Here is a 20,643-nt window from a genome sequence, read left to right on the forward strand (position 1 = left end):
GTTGAATCTACTGGCTTTATCTGTTATGACTCTGAATAGTGAAAACTACTTTCAAGCTAAAGACAACAAGTTAAACTCCTTTTTCTCTTTTGAGAGCTGGGAGCTGAATGGTGATGCTTGGCATGTTCTTAAATTGCATGTGCTTGTTATAATCGCTCAAGATACCTTTACATCATTAAGCCCATGTTCATAGCAAACTGCTTGCATGCATCAGTGCATGACTAAAGTCACACATCAAGATGGGACAGTACTGTAATCTACTTCTTATGCTCATTGTATGTTTGAAAATAACAAATGCACTCACTCAGGAACTTGGGGCACTTTGTAATAATTAGCTATATCAAGACATTATAATAAAATAACCTTCCAGTTAAGATGTTTGTCAAGGAGAAGGACATTTGTTCCATAAATCCAAATTATCAGTTTTGCCAGCACTCTGCTGCAATATTCATCTGAATGGGGTTGTAGCATTTTGTGCTTTATCTGTGCACTCAGAATCATGTGTCTGCAACCTTCACTACATTTCAATTTTTATTGAGTTATTTTTTAATTATATTTTATTTAAGACTACCACAGCAGTAATTAGAATAATGGAAAATTAGGGTTGGAAGGGACCTCAGGAGGTCATCTAGTCCAACCCCCTGCTCAAAGCAGGACCATCCCTAACTCTCTTATCCCAGCCAAGGCGTTGTCTAGCCAGGTCTTAGAAACCTCCAAGAATGGAGATTCCACAGTCTCTCTAGGTAGCCAGTGCTTTACTACCCTCCTTGTAGAAGGTTTTCCCTTGCATCTAACCTTGCTGCAACTTGAGACCATTGCTGCTTGTTCTATCATCTGCCATCACTGAGAACAGTCCGGCTCCATCCTCTTTGGAACCCCCTTCAGGTAGTTGAAAGCTGCTCTTAAGTCCCCTCTCAATCTTCTCTTTTCTGGACTAAATAAGCCCAGTTCCCTCAGCCTCTCCTCATAAGTCATGTGTCCCAGCACCTTAACCATTTTCATTGTCCTCCACTGGGCTCTCTCCATTTGTCCACGTCCTTTCTGTAAGGGGGGAAGGCACAAAACTGGACACAGTTCTCCAGATGTAGCCTCATCAGTATTGAAGCAAAGAATTGCTTCCCTAGACCTGCTGGCAACACTCATACCAATGCAGCCCAGTATGCCATTAGCCTTCTTGGCAACAAGGGCCCACTGTCGGCTCATATTTAGCTTTCTGTCCACTGTAACCCCCAATTCCTTTTCTGCAGAGCTGTTGCTTAGCCAGTTGGTCCACCGGTGCATGGGATTATTCTGTCCTAAATGCAGGACTTTGGACTTGTCCTTATTGAACCTCATGAGATTTCTTTTGGTCCAATTCTCCGATTTGTTGAGGTCTCTCTGAATCCTAGCCCTACCCTTCAGCTTATCTACTACTACTCCCCTTCCACCCCACCCAACTTGGTGTCATCTGCAGACTTGCTGAGGGTGCACTTCATCCTATTTTCCAGATTGTTGGATGAAAATATTTAACAAATCTGGCCCCAGCACTGACCTCCAGGGCATTTCACTTGGTACCAGCTGCCAGCTAGTTTTGAGCCATTGATTTACTACCTTCTGAGCCCAACAGTCCAGATAGTTTTCTACCTTACGGTCCATTCATCCAACCCATAATTTCTTAGCTTGCTTCCAAGAACGTTGGGGAGATCATATCAAAAGCCTTGCTAAAGTCAAGGTATATCATGTCCACTGCTTTCCCTGCATCCACAGAGCCAGTCATCCCATCATAGAAGGCAGTCAGGTTGGCCTTGGTGAATCCATGCTTACTGTTTCTAATCATATTATTCTCCTTGAGGACCTGCTGTATGATTTTTCCAGACTGAAGTGAGACTGACCAGTGTATAGTTCCCTGGATCCTCCTTCTTTCCTTTATTAAAGATAGGCATGATATTTGCCCGTTTCCAGTCAATTGGAGCCTCTTCCAGTCACCACAAGTTTTCAAAGATAATGGCCAGCAGCTCTGCAGTTACATTGACTAACTCCCTCAGCACCCTCGGGTGCATGGCATCTGGCCCCACGTCCAGCTTTTCTAAACAGTCCCTAACCTGTTCTTTTGCCACTGTTGGCTGCTCGCCTCCTCACCAAACTGTGCTGCCAGGTGCACTAGTCTGGGAACTGACCTTGCATGTGAAGACTAAGGTGAAAAAGGCATTGAGCACTTCAGCCTTTTCCACATCATTGGTCACTGGTTGCCTCCTGCATTCAGTAAGGGACCCACACTTTCCCTAATCTGTCTGTTGTTGACATAAATAATTATGTCCCTTTTTTTTGCCCTTCATGTCCTGTGCTAGCTTCATCTACAGATGTGCTTTGGCCTTTCCTTCCTGCATGCCCGAGCAGTACTCTTGCATTCCTCCCTAGTAATTTATTCTAGTTTCTTATAGTTTCATAGTTGGTAGGGTCGGAAGGGACCTGAGCAGATCATCTAGTCCGACCCCCTGCCATGGCAGGAAAGAGTACTGGGGTCAAACGACCCCAGCAAGATGTTCATCTAACCTCCTCTTAAACACCCCACTTCTCTTGGAAGTTGGTTCCAGACCCTAGCCGCCCTGACCGTGAAGTAGCGCCTCCTGATATCTAACCTAAACCGACCCTCTGCCAGCTTGTGACCGTTATTCCTGGTCACTCCTGGCGGTGCTCAGGGGAGCAGGGGCTTCCCCAGTGCCTGCTGATCCCCCCTGACTAGTTTGTAACAGGCCACTAGATCCCCCCTCAGCCTTCTCTTTTGGAGACTGAACAGGTTCAGGTCCCGTAGCCTCTCCTCATAGGGCCTGCCCTGTTGCCCCCTGATCATACGAGTGGCCCTCCTCTGGAGCCTCTCCATGCTGTTGACATTCTTGTAAGCTTCCTTTTTGTGTGTTAGCTCAGTGAAGAGTTCTCTGCTGACCCAAACTGGTCTTCTGTCATACTTGCTAGTCTTCCTGCACATCAGGATGATTTGTTCCTGTGCCCTCAGTAAGGTTTTTCTAAAATACAGCCAGCTCTCCTGGACTTCTTTTCCCCTCAGATTGGCCTCCCAGAGCATCCTGCTCATCAGCTCCCTGAGAAAGTCAAGGTCTGAAGGTCTGCTTTTCTAAAGTCCGGTGTTCTTACTGAAGTCCAGTTTTGGCCTTGTCAGAGGTGTACCATTTCACAAGAGAGGACCCCTAACCAAGGAGTCCTTAGTAGGCCAGTACATGCTTTTTAAATAATATATGATGAGCCTCCAGTGTAGTATCCTTTGGAGGAGAGTTTGGATTCTACTTACGTAAGGTCTGCAAAACAGCCCCGATCCTCTGAACTGTATTAAATTGGAGCCTCTCTCTGAATGAAGAAATCCATTTCATAGTGTCTGCTAGACTGGGGCTGCCCTAAAGTCTCCAGGAATAAAGGATTTATGAGACTTTAGGATTGGAATGAGATCTGAACTTGATCAGAATCTGGTGAAAGAATATTTTCCCCCTGCCTACAAAAACATCCTTCTGCTGGATGACTTCACTGGAGAGGATCATATAAATTCTTTCCTTGGTCCTTTTACTGCCTTCTAATACGTCACAGATCTGATGAGCTCACTGTGTTCTTCCTGGCTCTTCTTTCCCACTGTCCTAATGTGTTTTAATCTTGAGCTGTGGAGCAATCCTTAAGTAGTACACTGTGGTTGACAGACTGGAAAGGATCTCCAGGGTCACAGTGTTTTAGTCCCTTCCTATTGCAAGCAAAAATATCCTATAGTGCCACCCCTAAATTGATCAAGTACCATCTTAAAAGCCCCACTACTGTTGGGAGAATGTTTTGCAGAATTTTACTTTTCTGATGGTTATGAACCTTTTTGTATTTTCTAGTTGTATTCATGGCCAGTTATTGGTAAATCTCATTAGTATTTGTATCGACTTTGTCCTTCAGCCTGGATATTTGTGTTTGGCTTTTCATGCTTATATTTATACACAGTAGTTGTATTCCCCCCAGTCTTTGTTTTGGTAGACTGAATAAGCCATGCCCTTTTAGTATCCTTATCTTAAGACAAGCTCTTCATATGTGTACTCATCCAAGAAGACCCTTCTCTGCATCTGTTCTAATACGATTGCATTCCTCTGAATAGCTAGGAATAATGGCCACATATTGACAGAGAGCAAATTTAGGTTGGACATTAGAAAGAATTTCTTCACAGTAAGGGTTTCCAGAATCTGGAATGGGCTTTCAAGGGAGGTGGTGCTTTCCCCTACCTTGGAGGTCTTCAAGAGGAGACTGGACAAGCACCTAGCTGGGGTCATCTGACACTAGCACTCTTTGCTGCCCAGGGCAGGGGGTTGGACTCGATGTACTGAGGTCCCTTCCAACCCTAACACCTACTAAACTATGAATAGATCTGACTAGCATTGTACACAGTAAAGTATTTCAGCTGAAATCTCACTAGTGGCTTGCACAGTGGCCTTAATTTTTCCTTCTGCTGAAAAAGTCTTGTGCCATATATTCAAGGCCACGTTTTGTCTTTCAAGGCTGCATCATATTGGCAACTGATAGCCATCCTGTGAGCAACTGGCATCCCAGGTGCTCCTCCACCTTGCTTATCTTTTAAGCAATGAATTCATAGTTTACAGCAGATATTCTTACTGCTCCCTATATGTATGACATTGCCCTTTGTGCTGTTGGATTTCATCCTATGTTTTCTGTTATTTCAGTCCTCAAGGTTGCCCTGTTTTCCTCTATTGTTAATACTTCCTGACTTTTATCAGCACACTCCTACTTTTTTTGTGCAAATCATTAATGAAGATATTAAACAAGATTGGTCCCAAGACTGATCCTTGAGAAGTTCTGTTAGTAGTCTCCTCCATCCTGATGTTTCCCCTTTCAGCACAGCTCGGTGTCATTTCCTTTTTTAGCCAGTTCCTTATTTTTCTAACCTTCATCTTTTCCAGTTTAATAGCTTCCCTTGTGGCACTACATCAAATGCTTTACTGAAGTTCAGCTAGAGGAGATAACTACGTCCTTTGTCTGGAAAATACTTTTTGCTATTCTCAAACCAAGTGATACCATCCCTAAATTGATCGTGCACTAAAAATCCATCTTATCAGACCTGTGGTGTCCTATGCCAGTTCATTCAGATTTATGGATGAAGAGGATCTGTTTTTTCTACCCTTCCTCCCCCTCTGAATTTGAGTGTGTTGAGATTTGTATTTGCTTTTCACCTTTGCTGTAGTAACTTGCAGTTTTATTCCCTCATCCCATCAGCCATCTATCCTTTGTCCCCATGTTTCAAATCCTTTTGCTTTGTGAAAACTGAGGCAAAGTATTCCATCTAACTTTGGGGCAATACTTTTATTCTCTCTCATCCCTACCCATGATCTCTGTATTATTCACACAATTAGTTTGTGATGTTTGTTTGTTTCTGTCTTTCCTGAATTGTACATGTCCTTTCATACCTGTGTTTCAGTCATGACTGCCATTCCACCATGTTTTTCCCTGTAACATCAAGTCTGACATTTTTGTATCTTCTAGTACACAGTCCTCCATGTGGTTGCTCATACTTCTTGCACCGGCATGCAGACATTCTTACTGACTGCAGTTAATTCCCTAGCTGGTTGGGCACAGAAGGTAATAATATTGCCTCTTGGACTACTGTTCTCAACAACAGTAATTTCTCCCCTTGCCTTGCCAGCAGTCCCTTCTCTATCTGATACACCTCTTATCTATTGTTGTATCTTCATTTGTCTGATGCATCAACAATCCTCACCTTATTTACTTAAATTTGCTAGGACAATTCCACCAATATTGTCATTTTAACCTGTCGGTTTGGAAACTGAGCCAAAATTGGACCTGCACTGGAAATGCACATGCCCTTCACTGCCTTTAGTACAGTTGTCTACAGTGAAATTACACCAGTAATTATTTTAATAACTAAAACCAGGGTATTTCACTGTTATCCCTTGTTCTTACCAAAGTTACTGCCTCATACAATTGAGTATTTTGTATGAGGTTATGCTAACAGGTGAATGGGGAAGGGGAAAATCCACTGTCAAACTTGTCTAATTAGAAACATCATGATATTCAAATCAGTAATGTGAGAATCAAAGGACTGTAAATTATTTCAGATTAACTTTATTAATCTTGAAATACTTTAAGGACAAAGACAAGTCTGTTAAAAGTATAAAGCCAAGCGTACTCCTGCTTCAGTGATACTGCTAAGTATTTTATAATAAAAGACATAGTTAATGCAGCTGTGTGTGTTTAAGATACTAATAAGGTATGATGCTGCAGGCAGTTGAGAGCTGTCTGCAAGAGATCCAAGCATTTCCACATGCAGTTGGTTTCATCCTGCTCTAAAACCAGGACCAAATGCCTATTGATGTTAGAACAAGCAAGGCTGAGCTCATTGATTTGTGGAAATTTGAATGTGCTAGCTGTTTCTGTCCAGGGCCTTGTCTGTCCATCAAGGAGAAAAAAGTCTCTTAAAGGCATACTAGACAGAGGTTGAAAATTAATTTAATGAAGAGACTTTAGTATCCAACTGCCTTAAAGGCCTGGTTTTGAGGCTGTGTTATAATGAAGGATTATTCTAAGAAAAATTAGAAGATAAGTAGTTTTAAAAGTTGGGTCTACAGAGGAATGAATTTTTTCCCTTTTACCATATAGTTTCTGTCCCAAGACAGTATTATGCACTATATGTAAAACTACAACAATACAAATAATGGCTTCAAATTGTTGCAGAGACGGTAAGATAAAATGGATTTGAAAAATATCTAATCATATGATTAGATTGCAGCGTGTATGGACAGGAGAGCAGAGACTTGAGTCATTTTGGTGTTACTGACTTCTTAGCATTTAATTGAACATCTCTACTAATCTGAATTCTTTTTTGTTTAGAATAAAAAATACAGATAGCTGGTAGAAAACCTTGTTCCTTTTCTTCTGAAATTACTTTGTATAGGGTGGAACTGTGATCTACTTTATACAGCACAGATTTAAAATGTTCATACCAAATTCCTCACTTGTGAGTTATGTTTAGGCATTGTGCACACTGCTTCCTTGAAGGCAAAACACTGCAAAATGTAATCAGAAGTGATTTTTGCTCTCATGGGGGAGGGCAAGCATCCCAGAATTGGTTACATTTTTGGGGAGGAGGTTACAATCTCACCATAGTTTATTTCTCTCTGGTCTTACAAGGTTTCATCCGGCATGCAAGTGGACTGCGTCTTAACATACAAGCAGTCTCTTTCTATAAAGAAAATGCACTATACCAGAAACAGTACAAAATTGGATATTCATCAAACTTGGATATTCACATTTTGTAAGAAAGTAGGAAATGTGGGTTGAAGGCATACTCACCCAGGTCAGGTTAATATGGTCTTTTAAATGGCCATGAGGCATTACACTTAAAAAGGAACAGTCCACCTGTGTTTCGGAGGGGATGAGCAAGGTAAACCAATAAACAGTTTTGATTTCATTATGCACAAGATAGTGAGTATATACTCACTCTGGCTACAGGAACTCATGAGATTCACAATCAGTAAGTCAGAGATGCAGGAAGGATATTGGTGTCACCTGAAAGCCTTGCTTTCTGCATCATGGGATTGGCCATGAAGACATTATGGCAATTCTTCAAAACCCTGGCATTTACCCAGGCAATCTAAACTAGTAAATCGATACATAATGGACCATATGACCATAAATGAGGAGGGAATTTTTAAAATTAATATTACAGATATTGGGGTAGCTTCTGTGTGCTAACCTGACCTCAGATATTGTGGTCTTTTGGTGTCTTAAGAGACCCATTTTTTTGAGGCAATTATTACGTGCATGGTACCTAGCCTTCCTTTATTGACCAAGAAATCTACTTAATTGTTTGCTGAGATAACTTATCACTGTGATCTTATTCATTAGGCTAACTTGTCATCTATTGAAGCATAAGTAGTCATTTCTAAATGTGCATGCCTACTAAATCACAATAGAATTTTTCTGATAAACAGCTTAAAAGTTGTCCTCCATAGCACCTTTCAAGCCAAATGATACTTACAAAGCACTGGATACTCATCAGCTATTCTTGGCTCAAGACATAATGATCAACTGTTCTATTTTGCAGAATTATCTTCTATTTTGGCAATGAGTGAATGTAATCAAGCAAAGCAAAAATCTTTGACTAATTATTTTACTTCATTATAAATCATGTAATTCTCATCATGTATGGAGCATTCTGAATTTTTTTAATAAAAAACTTTATATTACACATTTATCTGTGTAATCTTTTATGATTCTCATATGGCAAACCAGATTGTGTCCAATTTGCAGTTAAAGTTTTTTGTAATATTTTTTAATCATAAATGTTAAAAATCATTCTTTACTGCATCTTGATTTGGTATACACAACACATCTCAGGAAAAGTTGAAAATGGATAACAACTGGTGATTACTTGGTGATAATATCCCCTTGCTATGATGAATTATCTAGATTTTACTTTACTTTTTTCACTTGCCTATAATTTTCTGAATTGTGTTTTCTTGATCTCAGATATTTTTATGTTGGAGGTCTCTACCCAACTCCAATATCCTATTGTTGAAGGATCCCATGGATTTGGGGAAAAGTGAAAAAAAGGAGTGGGCTGGGGAAAAGGAACAAAGTTGTAATTTTTATGATACTGTTGTTGCAATTTGTGTAAAATTTGTTGGAGGGATGCTAAAACCTCCTGACAGACTTAAGTGAATGGGTTGACTGCAGCGATTCTGCAGTTCTTCCCCAAATTTATCCATGCGCTTGGAAAATTTTATTTCTGCAAGAAAACTCCTTTATGTTGTGGTCCTAATTGGTTTGCAGGCTAACCCAAATTAAACTCAAGCACTGCTTGGCTAAGTCTCCGAGGAAAACCTAAAATATGATCGGAAGTACTGGTGGGACTGCCTGCTAGATTGTTTTCATTTTGAGCTGTAGGCATGGGACCAGTATCCTAGTACTCTGCTACCAAAAGTGCCATTTTAGTTATGAGCTAAAACTCAGGCCCTAATACCATAGGACACTTTCTTGCCCCTCCCCACTGCCAAGAGTAGGGGAGCTAGTCCTAATGATACTAGCAACTTTCTAACTTGAGTAAGTTGTGCCTTTTCTCTGCAATGTTTATGAAGACTTATAGCTGAGCTTCACATCCTGCTCTGGCTGTTGTGTTGTGTCACTATGTGCTGTTACGTGCTTTCTGTACTCTTCTCCTGTAGTGGGTGAAGTCTTCTGTGGCTATGTATATTAACTGGTGAATCACTATGGAATCTAAGTTGAAAGGTGATGCAGGCGGCTGTATACTAATCCCTCCATTGCTGCTTATTTCCTTCCTTTCTTCAGATTACAAGCTGACAGTGGAGGCTGTGAAACTGAAGTCGTTCTTTGTGGCGGGTCACACCTTTGAGATGACATGCAAGGTGTCTTCCAAGAATATCAAGACACCACGCTACTCTGTGCTCATCACAGCAGAGAAACCTCCGACAGACCAGTCTAACCCCAATGGGACCACTCGCATAATTTCCTTGAATCAGGATTCAGTAGTGAGGTTGGAAGACTGGAAAGACCAGGCTCGAGTGGACGGTGTGGTCCTGGAGAAGGTCCAGGAGAATGAGTTCCGCTACAGGATGTACCAGACCCAGATTTCTGATGCTGGGCTGTATCGCTGTGTTGTGACTGCCTGGTCCCCAGGCGGTGGTGGCATGTGGCGAGAAGCAGTGAATGGCTTATCCAATCCTATCCAGATAGCTTTCCAGAACTCAGGTCAGTACAGAACTAATTGGTGTGTATTTAGGGTGGTGGAAGAGAGGAGTACTATAAAGTGCTTGTGACAGTGATGCTCATGTCTCTGGGGTTGTGGCTCCTGCCGTTTAGCTGGAACTGAGAGCATCACTGTACTGATGGCTTTGCTGTAGGCTTTGCACATCTCTCCTGCATTGGCACTTTCATCGTTCTTCCAAGACTGGGATTAACCTTGGTATCTTGCCTATGAGATTTCTTTCACTAATACAGGTTTTAAGAGCCCACATTGTGGGGGCCTGTTTCCGAGTGCAGCATGGCTACCACACTTGCCAGCTCAATCTCACTAAATTGCTTCTATTTAAAAATTGCTTTGGGAGAACCTTAATTAAAAGCTGTGAAAAAACCCCGTTAATGTTTCTGTTCCTGTTCCAAAACAAACTTAATTAGCTCACAACCAAATTGCCCAAGTTCATTTCCTAAAAACGTAATCACTAAAAATCCAGAAACTCGTCTTGGCCAGTTTAGCTTGCATACCTTGCTATCCAAATCCCTGAATAAGCCATCATACTTAGACTCCAGTTCTGCATGCCATCCTGAATACCTATATATGCGGTCTGTTTCCCAGAATCCCACTCAAACTCACAACCTGAACTGCAGTGTCAGCTAGATGCAGATATTTCTTATATACTTGTAGCTACCCTCTAACTTCGGGGCCATACTTTTAGATGTGCTGCCTGTACACTGTTGTCATCAAGTCTGAGTCACAGTATGTGTGTGTAGGGGCTGGTATCAGGGCTGTCCCTAGGGTATGGTGAATCAGGGCAACTGCCCTGGGCCCCATGCTTCAACATGCTGGCTCTGAGGGCTGCAGCAGAGGTGCTGCCTAGTGCCTGCCTCACAGCACAGCCTGGCCTTGAGCTCCTGCAAGGCTGCTGGGCACTGCGGCTCAGCTCGGGGCCCCCTGCCTCAAAGGAGTTCCCAATCCAGCCTGGCCCGCCTGGTGCAGCCCTCACCTTGGCTGCCCCACACTGCAAGTGACCCCTGGGGTGGACCAGCAGGAGCACCCTCAGTGCCAGCGCCACAGCCAGGGCTGCCGCCTCCATCCCGCTCTATAAAAATATTAAGGGGTCCCCGCACTCCCTTATGGTTGGCTCTGGCCAGTATAGAATGAATTCAGAGTCAGTTTGTGGTGGTGTTGGAGAGCTGGTGTTTAGCTTGACTATACATGAATTGAGGCTGGTTAGTACATTGGTATGAGTGTAACTGGCAATTTCTTGGATTAAGCAGATAGAAGTGCATGTGGGCAGCTTAATTCTGAGCTAATGGGTATTTGTTGGGGAATCTTAGAAAGGAACTTGTAAAGAAATGTATCGGTGGAGTTAACTTTTTATCTCTCTCTCTCTCCCTGTACTGCTGTGTTCCTGTTAGGCCTTCTCCCTCATCTGTCATACAGATTCTCATTTCTGTGTCCCCCATACACTGTTTTGTGCAGTATTTAAAACCTATTAGGGGTGGAGAGGTTGGATTTTAGTGGTTTCAAGGATAGAAGTTTACATACACTTCTGCTTGTCCAGTTAGTTTAACAATACTTCGGCCATTCACCGATCCCCCTCAGCTAGGCAGTTACTATTATAACTTCTTACAACAGCCACAGTGAAGTGAGGGCCACAGGCACAGCCTTGGGTATCATTCCAAGATGTTTTCTATTACATTTGTGTGGTGTCCTGACCTTGTCAGAAACCAGCAGTGTTGGAAGTGCCACTTCACTTTAATGGTGGGAACTAAACTTTCAAGATGAGTTTCACTTCTAGACAACTCTTCTCCTTTTAATGTAAAAACGGAGCCTGAAAAAGAAAGCATTAATTACCCATGCTGAACCAGTCTGTAGTGTCACGGGGCTTATCGCTGGAACAGGGTAGACATTATCTAAGTTTGTGTTGCCATTTCAAAACCGTTTAGTGAGCTGTCACTTGCACTTTCTTGGTCTCACTGTTCTGTCACTGCATTTGCTGGGAATTATTTGAAAACTCTGAGAAGACTGAAAGGGTGAGATTTTTTTCATACCAAGGGCCTGGCCATCTTTTCTCCTCCCTGCGATTTGCTAATGATACTTCCAAATATATTCACTTTGTCTTACTACTGAAATAGTTTAAGAATAAGGCACTTGATTAATTTCCCCTGTAGGCAGGAAAGCCTTGGAGCCAAGCAAGGGGGTGATGTGTGTAGGCATCTTTTTGCTAAGAAAGTCTCCTAAGAAAGAGGCTTTCATTTCTCTTCATTCTTCCAGAAGATGAGATTTCACCCCCCCAACAAAAAAATAAAAATAAAACTGGCAAATAGCAATGGCTGACTTAAAATTTCCACATTCCCATGATGAGTTGCTTTTGGGAGAGGAGGGGCACTTTGCAGCCTTGTCTAGCTAGAACTATATTATCTGCTCTGGATTTTCCATGTGAGCTACTGCTTGTAAAAACAGTTCTTCTAAAACCTTTCTGCTGTCTTGACCTGCTGCTTAACTATTTGACACTATTAAAACCTGTTTATCTAGAGTTTATTTGGACTCTTGTCCTGAATTCTGGTTCAATACAGTTTGTGTCAATATGTATTCAAGTTTTGATGTTGTCTGAAGCAGCTCTAGAGGAAAAGGAGATCATTAGGCTCAGTTAGAACAGACCCTGGCAAACACACTCGAACAAAACACATGACTTCCCGCTCATGCTCAGAAACCTGGGCATGCAAAAGTCTTTTCCACACCTCTCTGTGCGTCTCTTGCTGCTCCTGCCTGCTCTGTCCTTTGGATTTGTGCAGTTTAATTTCTCTTTTTTCTACTTTATGGAATAGAGAAGGTGGTATCCCAGTCTTTTACTGAGGAGAAAATGGGCACAAATTTTGATCTGAATGAAAGTTGAAGGCAGGCTATTCCAGACAGCAGGATTGCAGAGGATGTGGTGGCACTTGTAGAGACTAGGGGAGAAAGCCAATGGAAAAGGAAATCTTAGAAGTAGGTTGGAACAAGTTCATGGACTTATAAATCCAAAAATGTTCCACTGTGTATGATGTCTTGAGTTGACTAGATTCCTACTGAGGGTAACCTAACTTGCTTTGATGTGTATTTGTCCCCCACAAAATATTACCATTTTTTAAATTCCTGACTCTGTAGAACAGGGGTTTTCAACCTTTTTTTTTTTTTTTCAGTTGAGGACCCCCCAAAATTTTGAATGGTGATGCAGACCCCTTTGCTTTGTAAGTGTGGTAGATAATCATACTTTTGATTGATCATCTTCTCAGCTCCCTTAGACATAGTCTGTGGACCGCCCCAGAGTCCGCGATCCACAGGTAGGAAACCATTGCTCTAGAACCATTGCTGTATACCAACCAGGGATTTTAACTGCTGCTGGTGGATTATAATTGGGTTACTTAGCGTAATGATTCACAACCAGAGTGTGTTCAAGTCAGCCAGTCTGAAAACTTGATCTCTTAAGAACATACTGAGTTTACACCTTGAGGGATGGGAGGGGGAAAGAGATCAATAAGAAAGCAGAGGAACTCTCAGCAGAGGAAGTTCTTAAAGAGTTTTACATAAAAGCTTTTAGTGGCAGTAGGAATATCCTTCTCTATCGTCTTTATTGATTTCTCTTTGGAGCTTGGGGACTTGTTTGGATTAGAAATCCTTTCCTCAGTCCTGGCTTCCACCCAGAACTGTCTTGTAACATCACTTTGTCCGAGTTCAGCTGTGTTTCAAGGAAAGCTTTTTATTGCACGTACACATTGTGAAATGCTATCTGTTTGAACTGTAGGAGGCCTGTAAGATTTTATATATGAGCAGGAGACTGCACACACACACAGGCATATACACACACTCCTGCCACAATAACCTTGAAATGTGGCGGTTTTCTAAAATGTTTTTCCATGAACATCTGTAGAAAAATGTCTTGTTCAGATTCTTTCCAGTGAAGGCAGAACTTGCTAGCTAAAGGCAGAGACCTCATCCCTTTTCTTTCCTTACTTACTGCTTCATAGAAATAAAGTTACTTCAGTTAATTTATGATCTGAAACATAAGGAAATTTCTTCCTCAAGTTGAAAATGAAATGTGGTTGTATATTATCAAATGATAGACTGGAAGGTTTAAAGGAAGGGAAAATATTACTTGGTCATCTAGCATACGTACTGAGTGAATAGGAGCATTGTTTTGCAGTATATTGATCCCCTAGCTTTGAAATCTATTTAATATCTGAGATCCTCCTGGCTGATCTCATGCATAATAATATGGGACATAAGAATTCCACAAAATGTCAAGCTTGTGTCTAGTCCAGAATTGATGGGGCATGAGGGAGGGGATGGTTCAAGAAAAACTACCCATCTTGGTTGAAAGACTTGAAGTGGGGCTGGATTGGATTTAAAATGTTCTTGACAAATGATTAGAAGTGTCTCCTGAAACGGGAGTTCACTTTCTCTTGAGAGACTGATCAGCAGTCTAACAGGTGGCACTACTAATAAATGCTCCTTGAACTCAGTCTGGAATCTTCTTTTTAACTTTGTTATTTTGATCCTGGTTGACATCTCTCAAAATCCTAAACAGTTCCTCCTTCTCCGTAGTGCACACACTCTTCAGATAAGTGCATATGTGCCCTCTCCTTAGCCTGCCCATGCTAGATGCATTTACTACGTTCCTCTAAAGCAGGGGTGGGCAATTATTTTGGGCAGAGTGCTGCTTACCCAGTTTTGGCAAGCTGTCAAGGGCCGCATGGGTAGTTCCACCCCTTGACAGGTGCCCTGCCCCCTGGTCACTATCTTGGGATCAATGTCCTAATGTCTTGGGACCAATGTCTCGGGGTCAGCACCGGTGGGGCCCAAAGTGGGGCGCAGGCTGGTAGGGGTCTGCGGAGCCGGGCTGAGCTGCACCAGCAGGGAGAGGGGGATTGGGATCCTGTACTCCTGCTGCCCTGCTCTGGGACCTGCTGGCACAGGCCCTGGGACACTAGTGCGGGCCCCATGCTCCCACTGACTCCTGCACCCACTCACTCCCAGGGTCACCCCAGCCCCGTGGTACAAGCGGAGGGCAGCATGCAGCCCTGACCCCCTGCTCACTGGCAGGGGATGAGCTGGTGCTGAGTGCGGGGAAAAGCAGCCCCATGCCTGCCCCATGGCCAGTGTCCAGCACTGCAGCTGCTCACAGCCCACGTGGGGCTGCCTGTGCCTGCTCAGGACAGCCCCACGTGGGCTGTGAGTGCTTGCAGCAGGGAGCACAGGCCAAAAGGCGGGGAAGGGGGTCGCTTTTCCCCATGCTTAGCACAAGCTCCTTCCCTGCCCTTCCCCTCCCCCCCGTTACCTGAGTTTCTGGTTCTGTGCAGCCTTATTGTCCCAGGCCAGCAGCCCCTGCTGGGTCTTCTGGCTGGGGGGGAAGGTGGAGCTGGGTGGGCTGTATGGTTGCAGGAGCCTGGCGGGGCTTCCCCTGGGTCCTGCTGCCCCTGGCTCAGTCATTTTTTACAGGAACCAAGGGCAGATAAATATTAATTTTCTAAAACTTTTAGGGGCCTCATGGGCCAGATAGATTGGCCTTGAGGACTGGATACAGCCTGTGGGCTGTATTTTGCCCACCTCTGCTCTAAAGAGTACAAGAGCTCGTATGATAACTCTTCCAGAAGTCTGTACTTCTGGATTCCAAAGAGCCCTCCAGCACACCAGGCCCTCCATCACGCCCTTTCTAGCCCTCGATCATACCACACCTCTTCACTTTAAATACAAAGTGTGTATAGCACATTTATTGCTTTTCTCAGGTTCCAACCAGAGTGTTGCACCCTGGGATGCTGAGAGAGAGCCTTTTGAGGGTACCCTAAGGTGCTGTTCAATATTACCACTGTCAGATGTGCAAATACCTATACAAGAGAGACCCAGAAGTTTCAAATAGGAATCTGTAGTGTCAAAAACATTCTGACCTGTTGTGGGCTTAGAGAAATTCTTTTGTGGCAAAGAATTCAGTTACGATTTTTACTTACATACCACATGCACCTTTTCCGGAAAAAATTGCTTTCCAAAATTGAGGTACATGTCTTAAGCACGGAAGATGATTTTTCTGCTGAGAAGAGAAACATGCCTCACCATGGTGGCTCGTTTTTGTTCTCGTTTTCATTCTCTTCCCTCCAGGAGCCAGGGGGAGAGAGTTAGAGACTCCAGTAGGTGCAGATTGCTGGGGAGGAAAGACCATGTGGTGATGCAGTTGCCCTCCCTCCCCACTCCCTTTAATTCCTGCTACACCCAAATTTAAAAGACAGCTGCCTGGCAACTGCAGTGGCAGTTCTATACAGGCAGTGCTGAGGGAGTAAATTGACTTAGTGGCTCATTATAATCTACCTGATTCCTGCTAATTGCTCTTTACTCAGCAGGTGTTAATGACCTTCTCTCCTTGTTAGTCATCTTCATGTTCCACTAATCGAGCTATCAGTTTTGCTGTCTGTTAGCTCCTCTTGGTCTCTCTTCCCCTATTTCCAAGCCCTGCAGACTGCTTTTATCTCTTTTCAAAATCCTGGATCTACCCATGGAATCCAGCCTTCAGCAGCAGCTACTGTTTCAGCTCTTGGCTGAGCTCTGTTCTGCTGAGAAAGAGTTAAAACTATAGCTTTTGCCTGTGCAGGAAAGGGAGGGTGAGTGGACTGAACATTAGGTTCTGTCCTTGCTCTGTGCAGCCTTAAATGGTAAAATCTTTTTTCTACATTCTGTCTTTCCAAAAAGCAAGCTGCATGTCTTATTTGGAGGCCATGTGGCATGTGAGAAAATACAATGTTTTTCCATAACCAAAACATGAGCGAAAGCTAACAGCTGGTACTTTCCAAGGGATGCCTTGAGTCTAAAAAAATGGAGAACAACTGTCCTATGCTACTTGATAAACAAGTGCTTGAGTTCCCCAATTTAAAATATGTTTAGTCTCTTAGGAAAAATAAATTCTCCAACCTCCTGCTGGCATAGGTCATTTTAGAAGCTCAGAGGAGCCAGCTCAATAGCCCTGAAAACTGAAGTGCATTGTATTCACAGGGTAACACTAAGGGAAGGGAATGTGATTTCTTATGGTCCTTTTCATGCTTCCACCTCTGCTGAGCTGGCCAACCAAGGGCCAATGATAGGAGCTTATGTCTGTTTGGAACTGGTTGAGGCCCAAGCATACATCTCACATGGGTCATTTGATTCTGATGGTTTGGTCTTTTCCAACAGGGCTGGGTTTGAGCCAGTGGCCTTGATGTGGAAAACTCCCTCTTTTATCTCAAGATCTGATCCTCCAGAAATCCAGGTGGTTGATACTGTAATGCTGAATTTTTCACCATCACCATTCCCCTTAAGGCTGTGATTTAGAATCAATCCCCTGTCCCATAATCCAGATATTCACTGCAGCATTTTTCATTCTGCAAAAGTGATGGAGGAAGATGGGGGGGAAAGAGGGAAAATGCTCATTTTGTTTATAGAAGTACATGAAGAGGGAGAGAGCAGTCTGGAGCCTGGCTTTACTCTGAGCTGGCTTGACCCGGAACAACCCAGCAAAGGGTGAAAGCTGGGGAGAGACAGAAACAAGAGTTTCTTAATGCAGACTTCAGTTCTGGATTACATCTTCCTATGAGCTCATTACACAGCAATGTTATATCATTCATTTTGGAAAGAGTGAAGACAAACCGATGACTATTGAAATATGAGCAGATCGGCAGATCATTTGACTTTAAACTGGTGATTAAAATAAACTCTGCCCTGTACTGACCCAGAGCTCTGACTTAGTCCTTTGTTTTTTCTTCTTTCTTGCTAAAATGCATATAAATGCTAGCTTCATGAAAGAGTTGAGAGAAATATAGTAGAAACTCCCTGGCAAGAAAACTCTGTATTTTCTGCCCCGTTAGTGGGTAGAAATGTGCTTTGTCATTGTTTTTTTTCCTTCCTTTTGTCAATTTGTAACTGGAAATGCAAACCACAGATTAAAGTGTTGAGGATTCTTTCCAGTAATAATTATGTGATTTGGGATGCAGCCGGTTAGGGAATGAGTGTATGAAAGAACAGGAATGGGAGTGAGGTTTCAGTTGAGTAAGGAGTTCATTATATAGGGAACAGATGATAGTATCTTCAGTGCAATAGCAGATGATTTGATGCCAGGGCATATATGAGTAATATTTTGGAATTGAGAGGACTTGCAGATTGCATCGGTTTTTCCTCTCTTGGTTTGTGGCAGTGGTTGTTTTCAGATGGAGAAGGCATAAGACAGCCATCGCAGGACAATTGGTGAAGAACAGAGGATAACAGGACTCTTTGGTTGTATTTCAGATTCCTTTGTTAGGCTTCTCAATGCTCCACCTTACCTGCCCTTAAATGGGGATACCACTTGGCTGTATTAAGATAAATGTAATTCTTTGTAACATGTTTTGAGGGCATTAGAATGAGAAAATACAAAATTGGCCAAGGGTTGTTAAGATTGCCATCTTTCAGGTTTGTAAAGCCATCTTTCAGGTTTGTTTTGGGTTTTTTTTATTTTATAAGACTATTTTCTATTGAAAATGGAGGTTTGTGTTTTTATTTTTATTTTTTTCAGATCATTGGCTAAAAACCAAGTAAGTTGGGGAAAGTGCAAGTGATACCAGTTAAGCTGGGTTTTTTTTTCTACTTTTGCCTCCTTTTCAAAGAAAAATTAAAACAACCTTGTAAATTCAAGTTTTGTTGAAACATAATTCACTCAACTGGACTAATTTTTTCAAGTATGGCTTGTGTTGCATCTCCTTGAACTCTAAGCCAAAATTTGGCCCTATGAACCATTAGTATTTTTCCGTTAAGTGCACAGAACAGTTTGAGGGAGAGGGCGTGTGTGCACGCGAGATACAGGGGGTAATGTAAAGTATTCTATTTTTGGACTAATGTGAGCCAAATTTCACCTAAAGTTTGGCCTGAGGGAGGTCATCAGTAAGGGGACATTAGGCAAGAAGCATCAGAAATAGAACTTGATCCTGGAACTTAGGAGAAACCTCTACTCTACAAAAAATATTGGTGTAATGTGAAGCTTGAATAATTAGTCTCTCAAAAGTCAAGAAAAGGGGAGTTAAAGTTCCATTTGAGTTCTGCCCTGCATATATGTCTTTTTAATGCAAAAACACTGACTACTAATAAAATTAAAGCAGATACTACTTACATAGCCTTAGAAGATAAGGTACAGTACATACAGACTTCTCCAGTTCTCTCGCTTTGCTCTTGGACTGATTTAAGTTTCTGAGATCTTCAGAATATCCCAGATTAAAAGAAAACTAATTTGCTAATTTTAAAATGAATGATTGATTCTAGGTTGGCATCCAAAATTGTTCATTGGATTTCTTGGAATAAAGTAAACCTACATCAGCTCAGAGTGTGATTTTTAGTATCCTCAGGTCAGTCAGTTTTAAGCATGCGTAGCTTTAAAACTGCTGAAAAATTTTCTTCAGATGTGACTCAGTTTAGGTCTCAATGAGCTTTTTACAAGTCAGCAAGTCTAATTTGTCTGCCCAACAACTGAAATGGATTCTTATTTAATGATGAGAGAGATTATCATTGTGTAGTTAATATCACTATTAAATTATAATAGTGACTGGCCATATTTCAGGATATTAAATATAGGTTTCAGGATTAAGATAGCAATACATGCATTTCCAGGCATTAATATTGCCTAAACTTCACAAGATTTTTGACATTGAGTTAATATTATACACCCCTTTTTAAAGTTGAAGGTGTTGTTGGCAGGCTGAGGCTACCGGCTGGCTGAAGCTACTGCCCATCAGGTTAACTGACTCTTACCTTGTGGTTTCCTCGTACTCCCTTCTGTTTTTCTGATCTTGGTCTCTGTCCCAAAGGTCTTACAGCTTAGCTTTGTCTTTTGTGTTTGTCCAGTGCTTAGCCCTGTGGGGTCCTCATACAAGATTAGGGTTTCTAGGCACTATGGTACTGCCAAACAGTAATAATATATTGATGCTACTAATAAGAGTGAAGAACGACCAGCTTGATTTGTACAAACCTCCCAGATTTTAATTCAACTACACTTATAACTCAAGCAGCCCTGTTCTAAAAGGTATGTCTAAAAGCAGCTGTTGTTGCTCTAATGCTAATGCTTGCCAAGATGCTTTTATTGGGGTTCTCCAAAATCAAATCTCCTGATAATGGTGCTTTGTGTGCTTCAGTTATTATCAGATCCCAATTGAAAAAGGTTCACAGTTAATTCTGCTCAGCTTTTCCTATTACCAGGTAGGGCAAACTGATTAAATTGGAGAACATAAATCAGGGAGGTCTCACTCTCATTAAAAGTAGTAAAGTTTACTTTCTTAAAAAAAAAAAAGCACAGTTAAATACAGTTGAGGCACTGGTGGCTGCAGAAGATTTCTAATGAAATTATGGGGCACTCTGCAGCAGCTTTTTTATGTTGAAATGATATTTCAGAATCCTGTCCAGATCTTTGTCCCCTTGTTCCCTTCTAATGATGGCTTCGTGGTTTCTGTGGCCCAATCAGTTCACTCTTGTTTAACATGTGTCCATATAATAACCATGGCCATGAATTGTTCACATTGCTTGAAGTTTCTACAAAGTCAAAGAACTCAGTGAACCACAACTAGCTATCTTTTTCTTCCCTGAAATGAGCGGTCTTAGACTAGGGCCATGAAAGGTGTTGATGGAAAGTGTGGGATGGTGCCTCCTGGCAAAGCTACTCCTACCTATGTTATAATGGTGTGGATAGAGTCTCCAGGACTGTCCTCACAGCAGCTTCATACCATGAAAAACTTGCTGAAAACCGTCTTAAAGAGAGGAAACCCAAGCTTTGTATCTCTCAGTTGCATCAGGGGAAGACAGTGGTCCCTAAGGTATGTCGGGGCTTTCTGTTGAAATCCAGGCCTTGTGACAGAGGCGTATTTCAATTCACCCTTCCT

The 20,643-nt window shown here is 42.3% G+C and overlaps 1 protein-coding gene across 1 annotated transcript in view; it reads left to right on the top strand.

Annotated features, from left to right (window-relative positions):
• PTGFRN (prostaglandin F2 receptor inhibitor) overlaps positions 1-20,643 on the top strand; it is a 56,500-nt gene that overhangs the window by 17,749 nt on the left and 18,108 nt on the right. The window contains exon 5 of the mRNA XM_019557100.1: positions 9,337-9,756. Coding sequence (XP_019412645.1) covers positions 9,337-9,756 — 420 coding nt within the window. The remainder of the gene's footprint in view (positions 1-9,336; positions 9,757-20,643) is intronic.

This window comes from Crocodylus porosus, unplaced genomic scaffold (assembly GCF_001723895.1).
Source record: "Crocodylus porosus isolate Cpor-Errol unplaced genomic scaffold, CroPor_comp1, whole genome shotgun sequence".
NCBI classification, from domain to species: domain Eukaryota; kingdom Metazoa; phylum Chordata; order Crocodylia; family Crocodylidae; genus Crocodylus; species Crocodylus porosus.